Source organism: Takifugu rubripes, chromosome 20 (genome assembly GCF_901000725.2).
Source record: "Takifugu rubripes chromosome 20, fTakRub1.2, whole genome shotgun sequence".
NCBI lineage: Eukaryota > Metazoa > Chordata > Actinopteri > Tetraodontiformes > Tetraodontidae > Takifugu > Takifugu rubripes.
In genome coordinates, this window is record NC_042304.1 from 3,711,170 (window position 1) to 3,720,792 (window position 9,623).

Below are 9,623 nucleotides of genomic sequence, written 5' to 3' on the forward strand. Positions count from 1 at the left end.
TGGAGCGACAAGCTATGATGCATTCGCGTACATTTACTAAAACTGGTTTACTTTCATTTACATCATTTCAGATTACAGCATTTTATTTTACAAGTATGAGTAGTTTTGATAGTATTATTATATTGGGCAACCTTGCAAGAAGAGAGTCGGTCGTGAGTTAGACAACATCCAATAATTCTATTTAGCTGCATTTTCATTGATTGGTTTGCCATCTAGCGGTTTTACAGTATTACTGCGACGTTTAAACCAGGCTACATTTTGAATTTCCTATTTCAATAAACGCACCTTTTTATGACCCGGAAAAACAACAGTTTATGAGCGTTACGAAGTTGATTTTGAACCTTAGCGATTTGTTTCAGTTCTTTTTTTATGACATACGCAGCACATTATAAACATTATATTATTTCGGTCTAATATTGTCACCTATAGTGTGACTTTAGTACCTTTTTGAAAGTTTCCATGGCCTCCTCTCCCCGCATAAGACATTATTTGTATGATGATGGGCCTTTAATTTTGGATGGAGGACTAGCAACTGAACTGGAAACGCAGGGATTCCATTTACAGGTAAGCATGTTATAGATATAACCTGTCAACAGAAAACAGTAATATGACTAGAGTATGTCGCCAAGCTCCAATAATGCATTAGACTAAATAATAAATAATCTAAGCAATTATAAACCATTTTGAATTCAGGCAAATGTCTCGTGGGTGTGATATTTATCTGCTAAATATTGGAGCATTCACATGCCCTCAGGTTCCTGAGCTGTCAATTTTATCGATCAGATGCAGAACCCTCAGCTTTTATAATATAAAATCAAAACAATATAACATTTTCTTTCCTAGGGAGATCCTTTGTGGAGTGCAAGGCTTTTGCATACAAATCCTCAGGCAATAAGAGATGCTCATGGCAGGTAGATGCATCACAATCAATAATTAGAAAGTAATGAACATTTTGATGTATACGCAGTCAGATTTTGATGAAGCAAACATGGATGTGATGGGTCAACAGGTTTCTTCTCAGTGGTGCTGATGTTATATCAACAGCCACCTACCAGGCCAGCGTTGAGGGCTTTATCCGTCACCTGCACGTGAGCTCTGAATGTGCCAAAGACCTGATCATGTCCGCCGTTCAGCTGGCCAAAGAGGCGGTGAAGAGTTTTGTCTCTGAAACTCATCCTAGTACAAGCGTGCAGTCAGGTCTGTAATTAGATGGAAGAATATATAAATAAGACTCCTTCAATCATTTAAAATGAAGCAATGGGGAAAGGCGACTGGAATGCAGGATTCTGTAGTGATTTAAACGATTTTAACATTTTTAAATTGTATTTTCTTTGACAGATGAGACAAAGGTAAACTTCCAATTTTTAGTTACAGAATACAGACGAAGCCACAAACGAGCAGCGACCAAAGGCAGCGGTGCTTTTTGTGAAATGTTTCAAATGAAAAGTGGATGTCTGGATTTCAGTCCCATCTTGTTCTATTTCAGAAACATTGTGCGGATTTGTTTCATTTATTTTCTGAAAAGTGAAAAGCTAAAATGATAGACACTGCAGTGCCAGCTTTCCTTCCTTCTAAACCCTTTTCAGGTCAGAGATGTCCCTTGGTAGCGGGCTCTGTTGGACCATATGGGGCCTTTCTGCACAACGGGTCTGAGTACACTGGGGATTATGCAGAGCAGATGAGTGTGCAAGTGAGTCTCTCAGATTTACACAATAGCCACGTCAGAATTTAATAAATACTTTGTGAAACTGAGAATATCGGTATTTGCTTAAAGGCCAAGTTTCCTCATTGATTTACTTTTGGTTCCGACACCTGCACCAGTATCAGAGAGACCAAGGAGACAGAAATAACTGGATGTGCTCTGTTTGTGTAACACATTGTCTCAGTTAAACGTTTGACACAGCTCAACACATTTACCGCCTTCCTAATTAAGTGATCAGATATTCCGTTTGTAAAATGCCCATAGTAGAACTTCCTGTTTTTCGTTGTGTTTTCTCTCTCTCCCCAGGAGCTCAAAGCGTGGCACCGACCACAGATCGAGTGTCTCGCTGCAGCAGGAGCTGATCTGCTTGCGTTTGAAACCATCCCCAGTATCAAAGAGGCAGAAGCTCTGGTTGAGCTGCTCAAGGAGTTCCCAAACACAAAAGCTTGGCTGGCTCTCTCTTGTAAGGTAGAGTCTGCTGCCGTGCAGGAGCCACCTTAGTCCTGCTGTTGATACCTTCTGCAGGACTGCTGCTTTTTGCAGGACGTGAGGTCTCTATCGGACGGCAGCCCGTTCGCAGACGCGGTGCAGATGGCCAACAGATCACAACAGCTGATCGCCGTAGGCGTCAACTGCTGCCCACCACAACTGGTGGAGCCACTGCTGGAATCTGCCCGGTGCCTCCTGAGACCAGAAATAAGCTGGGTGGTTTACCCCAACAGTGGAGAGGACTGGGACTCAGAGCAGGGGTGGGTCCGTCTGTTAAAGGATGTTCATCTTTCTGGAATGAGCCAAGTTGTGTTTTGCATTGTTTTTCCTTCCCCAATGGTTGCTATTTTTTAACAAAGCTGGCACGGGGCGGAGACGGAGACGGAGTCCTCCCCACTGATTGAAATGAGCCGTACCTGGATGAAGCAAGGTGCAGCGTTGATCGGTAAGCTGAATGATTTTCTCCTCAACTTTTGCTGAGTTTTTCCTGCTGAAATCTGCCCGTTTGTCCACCAGGAGGCTGCTGCAGAATCAGCCCAGCTCATATAGCCAAGTTACGCCACCACCTCAAAGGAACCTGTGAGCCTCCATCCTCTGAACCGTGAACACTGATGAAAAGGTTTCAGTTCCATTCATGTAAAATCTTATTTTATTGGAAAATAAAAAAAAGTGCTACAGCAAATGACACAATGTTGTGTGTGTGTGTGTGGGGGGGGAGGTGCAAACTCCGGCCGTACACAAACAGTAAAGGGAACCATGCAGTTTTAACTTGTGGTTTACAGTTTGACTGATGGTGATTCCATTCGGTCTGCACGCCTCCGATCCTTCAAGTACAAAGGTCGTCTACATGACAGATTCACAAAGCTTCCACAACACCAGAACTTCAGGGTTTTTTTTACTGAACCCATTCAGGTTACTAATAATAGAAATTTACAGCGAGATGTGTCCGTGTGGCGTTTATTCCTGACAGCAGGAGTTTGTAAGGTACTGCTGTAAAGATGTACCATTCAAAGAAATAAGAACTGTGCTTTTGTTTCATGGGATGAAACCAAGAATGCTGCAGAGAGCTACACATACATCAAACAGTAGAGTTCAACAGTTGGTTCATACCTTGTTAAGAGTTTGTGACCCTTTTCCCTTTTTTATAATCCAGCAGCCTGTCAGCAGACTGCAGGTCACTGACACAGTAAGCAAAACTTTACTATTTATCAAGTCAGACCTCATTATAATGGGGTGCTTAAGAAGGGCAACAAACTGAAATTAAACAGTTAAAATGTAGTGCTTATGCATTATTATTTTCTCATGGTGTGCCGCCGTCAATAGTGTGACTGCAACTATGGCAACAGGCCACAGTGTTGCACCAAATTTGTCCATTTTAATTGCAAGCGCGACAGGCTGCAGCACTGTTAGCGTTTTTGGCCACACGTATACTACCTACATGTATATTTAGACCTAAAACAAATTTCTATGGGATTCTCAGAGATTAAAGCCAGTTTTCCAGTCAGTCAGACGCTGAGCGGCTGGTGCACTTTAGCAGTTCTAGTAAATCCTGGAGAGCAGGAAACCTCCAAATAAAGCTAATATTGGAGAACTCGCTGGCAGATGAATTAGGATGTGTGCTTGAAGGAAAAACCAACACACTTAGTAACTGTTATTACTGCTTGTATCAACTGTCACAAAGTTGTTTGCTGAACGTATTTGAAGTGGTAACGGGCCAATGTGACAGATGTCAGGAGAAATTAGGGGTTGTTCTTGGAGAGGAACTGTATTGTAAATCGGGCCTGCGTCCCTCCCAGATGTGTGTCTGAGCGAAACGCTCTAACCCGTGACGTCTTCTTCGAGGTCGCTGTCGGGGGAGCTCCTCTGTCTGTACTCGGCCGTGTTGGACAGCCGTTTGCGGTTTGCATCTTTCTGGCTGCCCATGCTCTGTGAGCGGCCCAGGTTGGCCAGGCGCCTGGATGACGGTCTCTCCTCCGTGACGCTGCCGTGGGCCTGCTCGCTGCCAGAGTGATGGAAGTCGTGTCGCAGGTTCTCCAGGTTGAGGGTCCAGGGGCCGAACTTTTGCCAGTTGAACCTCTGAAAGGCCATGATGCAGTGCAGGTTGCCACTCAGCTGTGGGCCAAAGGAAACGCACGACAGTGTTTTCAAAGCCAGAGACACTAAAATGTGCAACGTTTTTAATCAACAGGCATGACTTGGACAACCTTTTTGGTTTTACGGTGCTGAATCCCTCTCTCTGTGTGGCGAATGTCCAGGTATTCGGGGTTTTGCGTGTTCAGATCAGTCACGATGTCAGCCCATCTTTAAGGAAAAGCCCCATGTTCACCAGCTCAAATACAACAGATATATAATATAGCTGGGAGGGAGCGGGACAAGACTTACTTTTTACAGTGGATGGCAGGGTGTTTCCTACTGGGCTCACCAATAAGAATCCAGTATTCCATTTCATTTATAGCAAGGGGTCCCCTTAACACACACAACAAAGCAAATGAGGGGGGATAAGATTAGTGAACCAAAAACATTGAGGTTAAAACCATCCCCTTAAGGCAATGTGTTCTTTTAAAATGAACCTTTGTAATATTTAACTTTCTTTCTACAGCTACACACTCACATACTCCACAGGGTTCTTGCAGCTCTTATGTGACTTACCTGTAAGCTTTGGCTGCTTTGAATGGGGTGGCTTCAAAGCCCACGGGGCAGAAGTAGTGGTTCTGGCAGTGGTAGATGTAAGCCATGGACTCATCCTTCAGTCCTTGTGTGAGTTTCATTAATGCTCCCTCAGCTGGAAAGATGTGAACTGTTATTGAGCGGCAGCACCAGCTAATAGCTTTGTTAATCAGCCACCTTTAAAAGTGAATTTCTGGTTGCCTGGAAGTATATTTAAAGACAACAACGCCGTGCTATCTAAAGATGATAAGATAAGATGATAAGTGTTTCAATCCTAATCAGATGTATTGGAAAATGGACCGGCCTGTTTCTCCAGCTGTTTTGTGTTTTCCATGAGGTTTGTACAGAATGTAGGAGCAGCCTCGCACGCGGAAGTTGTCATTGAGCTGCCTGAACCACCTGCAAGACAAATCCCCTGATCTGCATGCACTTTTAAAACTGTTGTTCTGTTTTGTTTTAAAAAGCGTACCGCATTAGCGTAGCGTTGCCAGTGAAGGGGCCAAACTTGATTTCCTCAAAAGGTGGCTGAAAACCCAGAATGTGCAGAGCCTCCTCCTGAGAGATGGGTGGAAGGCTTGCAATACAGATAAAAACCAGGATTAAAGTTTCTTTGCTGCCTGATGCTTGATGGGGCGGGGGGGCTGGCTTATTTATTTTGCTCACCTTCCTGCACCCAGAGTGCTGTACAGGAAATTCCAACAGGACACTAAGGAAGAGATTCCACATGAAGTCTTGTACTGTGGTCGGCTGATGCAGTACCTGGGGCAGAAAATAGACCTCAGAACGTACAATTCCTCAGTAGAAACTACACAGCGACTGCGTTTTATCGCATGTCTTCTGTTGTAAGTCCAATGAGATTTAAATATCTTTACCATCTCCTGAGGTCAAACACTTTCCTCTGTCTGATCTCTTCCAGGGAGGCGTGAGGGGACACGTCTTGCAGATTCCGGCTGGGTCTCTCCAGCGGTTTCATCTTCTTGCTGGCACATTTCTTTAAGTTGCCTGGAACGTAGTATGAAAAAAACACTCCGTCTGGCAATGGAATCAAAAAGATCTGTAGTGTTTTGAAAAGGAACGGTTCCGAAACAAGAAGGTCCTCGTTGTCGTTACCTGCTCTTGTTTTTCGAGTGAGCACTGCATTAAAGTCAGTGGTGTCAATTTCCCAAGCCAAGATCGGCGCCCTGTTGCCAGAGGATACTTCCATCAGGTCACAGTCGACCTCTGGTCCCAAAAGGGCACCACCAGAAGGGGCAGCACCCACCTCAGCAGAAGGCTTGGGCGTCCCAAGTAACTGGGCATCGTCCTGCTTGTTTAACACCAACTCCCTGTTTGTGTTGGGGGGGCGATACACAGAGGCAGCCTGGTTCAGGAGTGCGTGGTCGGAGCACACCGTGTAGAACTTCTCGCGCGAGTGCGTCACCGGGCAGGTCCACGGCAGGTGGAGCTCAGCACTCGAAGCCCTCCTGCCTCTCGCAGCATCCCGAGCAAAGGAGCCGACCAGGCCACGTTCGTCCTCCACATCGCTGGGCCTGTGCAGCCTGGACGGCTCTGCTGGCCCAGAGAGATGTGCCCCTTGACCTTCGGACGTGTTCGGCATTGGACCGCCTCTCATGTGAAGGTGACTGTGATGCCGATTGTGAGGTTGAGTGGGTTCGCTGCTAGTTCTGTGGATGAAAAGACGTTGGATTTTTAGGGGTGCACACATTTTAAACTCGCAGATGCGAGAGGGACAGATCCCACAATCGATCCTGCAACATTTATCCCAGCAATAACCCCTGGAAACCGCACAGCGACCTTAGACGAGATTTTAGATGGCACATCGCATCTTTAACTAGTCACCTATTAACAGAACACACAAACAATGACTGATCTCTGCTGTGCTGCAAGGTTACTGGACACGAACTTGTGTTGCATTTTTCTGCGGACGTAGTCGAAAACAACCCGCAAGGCATCAGTGTTGCTTTGGAGGTAGCAGGTGTAAGAACGACACCTTGTTGTCAGCGTTTTACTTGACACCATACCTTCTCCAATGTCTAAGGCCCGAACATGGCTGAGGAGGAGTAAAAAGTCAAATTGACCGACTCTAGATACACATTAGCTTATGGTTTATTTAAAATGAACGGTAGTAATTCCGAGTCCTGCTGACCCACATCTTCTTCCTGTTCAGCCCCGTAGGACTATACCATTCTACGAATCCTTAGGGGTGTAAAAAGTGTCTATTTGGTATTTAAAATACCAAGCTGATTGAGCTGGTTGAATAAAATGTGACTATGAAAGAAAATTGTTTTGTTCTCATACAAAATATTTTAACTCATTTCTACGAAACGGGGTGGAACCTATATACAGCATTGTCAAGGAGTAAACACCCCATGTTAGTGCAGAGTGGTATTAACCTAGAATTCGAGCCAATCACCGAAGAGACGTCCGTGTTAAACGCGAATCAAATATTACTGATTTATCGACCTTCTCCAACATGTAAGTATCTCTGAAGTAAAGTATATCTAAAGTTTAATTCTACTTCGTTAGTTAGTAGAAGCGATGTCATGTTACAATCCTGAAAACTCCAAACTTTTAGATGGAAACGTTGATCTCCTGAAATACTTTCATAGAAGAAAAAACAACAACCTGTAAATCAGTTATTGCAGGAGAGAGTTTTTATTCTAAGGATCCTCCTTTTCACTAAACTCTACAAACTCTCCTATGATCAGTTTGATTTGAAATGCTTTTCCCTTTGAGTTTTGCAAAGAAATGACAAAAGTAATGTCAAGAAACTCATTCTTACCCCTTTATAAAATCCTTGTTTTGATTATTTTTAAAAAGTATGTTTGATACTGGAGAAGCTGCCAGCTGATTTGAGAAAATGACCAAAATGCTGCTTCTATAGCTCTGACAGAGAGACAACATTTTTCCCAGTACAGTACTGTCTTTAATTCACTGAGTGCCTCGAAAATCCTGAATAAACTGGTCATACTCAAGGTTTCCTCCCGTTAAAGGGCAGTTTTTCCTATCATGGCTTTTCTCTGTTTATAGGCAATTTTAAATTGTTGAAATGTGCATTAAATTGAAGAACCTTCCCATTTTACATACATGGAACTACATATATTCACTCTCAGCAATTTCCTTTTATATTTTCCCTGTGTCATTTTAATACACTTGTTGTGTTTCATGATAAAAAAATTTAGAGTGACTGTGCCTAATCTGCTGATTTTGCAGACGACCATGTCAAAAAAGCAGGTGATCATCGACACGGACTGCGGCATCGATGACGCTCAGGCTATACTGATGGCTTTGGCAGCGCCCAACGTGGAGCTGCTGGCTGTTACCTGTGTGTTCGGCAACACTGCAGTGGAGAACGTGTGCCAGAATGTTCTGAGGGTTCTCTCTGTGTGTGAGCGTGAGGGGGTACGTTTCATTTGAACCCAGAAGAAATACAAATATATCACATAATAACACACACACGCCCTACAGATTCCAGTCTTTCAGGGCTGCGCTGGCCCCCTGGTTGGAGCCAATAATCTGTGTACCGACCACTTTGGAGGTGACGGACTTGGGGATGTGCTTGAAGACAGAGATCCAAGGTGGAAAGAGAAGATCCAGAAAGAGAACGCAGTCAACGCAATGATCCGCCTGGTGACTGAACACCAGAACCAGGTGAGAGAGCGGTCTGCAGGGTGCCGTCAGGCGTGGGGCTACTGACGTTCTCTCTGCAGGTGTCCCTGGTGGCCCTCGGCCCCCTCTCTAACCTGGCCCTGGCAGTCAGACTGGATCCGTGTTTTCCACAAAAACTCAAAGAGCTGTTCATTATGGGGGGCAACATGGAAGGTGACGCCCGCACGGTTGATTTTCTTTATTTTTTTTAACCCACCAACTTTATAAATCAACTTTTTATCTATTTAGGAATAGGAAATGTGACGCTGTGCGCAGAGTTTAACTTTGCGATGGATCCAGAGTCAGCTTACGTAGTTCTGGAGGAATTTCTCTGTCCTACCTATGTGGCCTCATGGGAATATTCCTGCAGAAATTCACTGACATGGGTAGGCTGCTTGTTCTTCTAACCAGGCACCCAAACCTGCAGCCAGGTTCTCACGTTGCTGTCTCTCTCACGCAGGAGTTCTTTGAAGAGCTGATGGGTCAGGACGAGCCTGCCGCAGCCTTTATGAAGAAGATAACGTCTAAATGTTGGGCATATTCTAAAGAGGCTATGAGGAACAAGAGAGACGTCTACTTCAGTCCCGGCTTCGTCTCGTACGACGCCTACGCCATGGCAGCCTGCGTGGACAGCAGCGTGGTAACGGAAACTATCCGCTGTCCCGTCCGTGTGGAGCTGCAGGGCTCCATTTCCCGCGGTATGATGGCACTGGATCGCACCAACGAGCTGAAGAAGAGCCACAGCGTGCACATTTTGACCAAATGCGACGTTGAAAAGTTTGCTCGGTTGCTTTTAGCTTCTGTCCAACAGCCCCAGAAGAAGTAACGGTACTGAAGATACTGGTACCATAAACCTCCTTATTTTAAAACATATTAATCGGGCTCCAATTTTTCTCAAATCTGCCGAGGTGTTTTAGGTTTTCATGTTGGATATCGATGAAGTGTAATTATTTATTGTATTGATCAATATGACATAGGAAATCCATGCTGCTTTATCTGACAGTCACTAAAAAAAGGGAAAGATCTTCACGTTATTCATGTAGTGTAAAGAAATGACATTAATAATATCTTGTATATATGAATAAAACCATTTTTGACACAAGTGTTCGTGTAAAGG

General features: G+C 44.5%; 3 protein-coding genes across 3 annotated transcripts; 2 read left to right on the top strand and 1 right to left on the bottom strand.

The window, feature by feature from the left end:
* The first annotated feature begins 283 nt into the window (after positions 1-283).
* LOC101062046 (homocysteine S-methyltransferase YbgG) lies at positions 284-2,876 on the top strand. Its single transcript, XM_011614490.2, has 8 exons — positions 284-564; positions 844-911; positions 1,010-1,197; positions 1,587-1,690; positions 2,009-2,170; positions 2,246-2,451; positions 2,551-2,636; positions 2,708-2,876. The coding sequence occupies exons 1-8, from the start codon at positions 460-462 to the stop codon at positions 2,794-2,796; spliced, it is 1,008 nt and encodes a 335-aa protein (XP_011612792.1). The 5' UTR covers positions 284-459; the 3' UTR covers positions 2,797-2,876.
* Positions 2,877-3,033: 157 nt separating this feature from the next.
* On the bottom strand, positions 3,034-7,023 carry LOC101062270 (basic immunoglobulin-like variable motif-containing protein). The gene is made up of 10 exons (XM_003973884.3): positions 6,880-7,023; positions 5,969-6,522; positions 5,731-5,860; positions 5,522-5,617; positions 5,328-5,432; positions 5,163-5,257; positions 4,841-4,973; positions 4,574-4,657; positions 4,396-4,492; positions 3,034-4,303 (listed from the first exon to the last, which is right to left on the bottom strand). Exons 2-10 carry the CDS (start codon positions 6,468-6,470, stop codon positions 4,010-4,012), a joined length of 1,536 nt encoding a protein of 511 aa, XP_003973933.3. The 5' UTR covers positions 6,471-6,522; positions 6,880-7,023; the 3' UTR covers positions 3,034-4,009.
* Positions 7,024-7,237: 214 nt separating this feature from the next.
* LOC101062495 (inosine-uridine preferring nucleoside hydrolase) lies at positions 7,238-9,521 on the top strand. The gene is made up of 6 exons (XM_003973885.3): positions 7,238-7,333; positions 8,072-8,260; positions 8,327-8,509; positions 8,569-8,680; positions 8,756-8,892; positions 8,967-9,521. Exons 2-6 carry the CDS (start codon positions 8,078-8,080, stop codon positions 9,330-9,332), a joined length of 981 nt encoding a protein of 326 aa, XP_003973934.1. The 5' UTR covers positions 7,238-7,333; positions 8,072-8,077; the 3' UTR covers positions 9,333-9,521.
* The last annotated feature ends 102 nt before the right edge of the window (positions 9,522-9,623 follow it).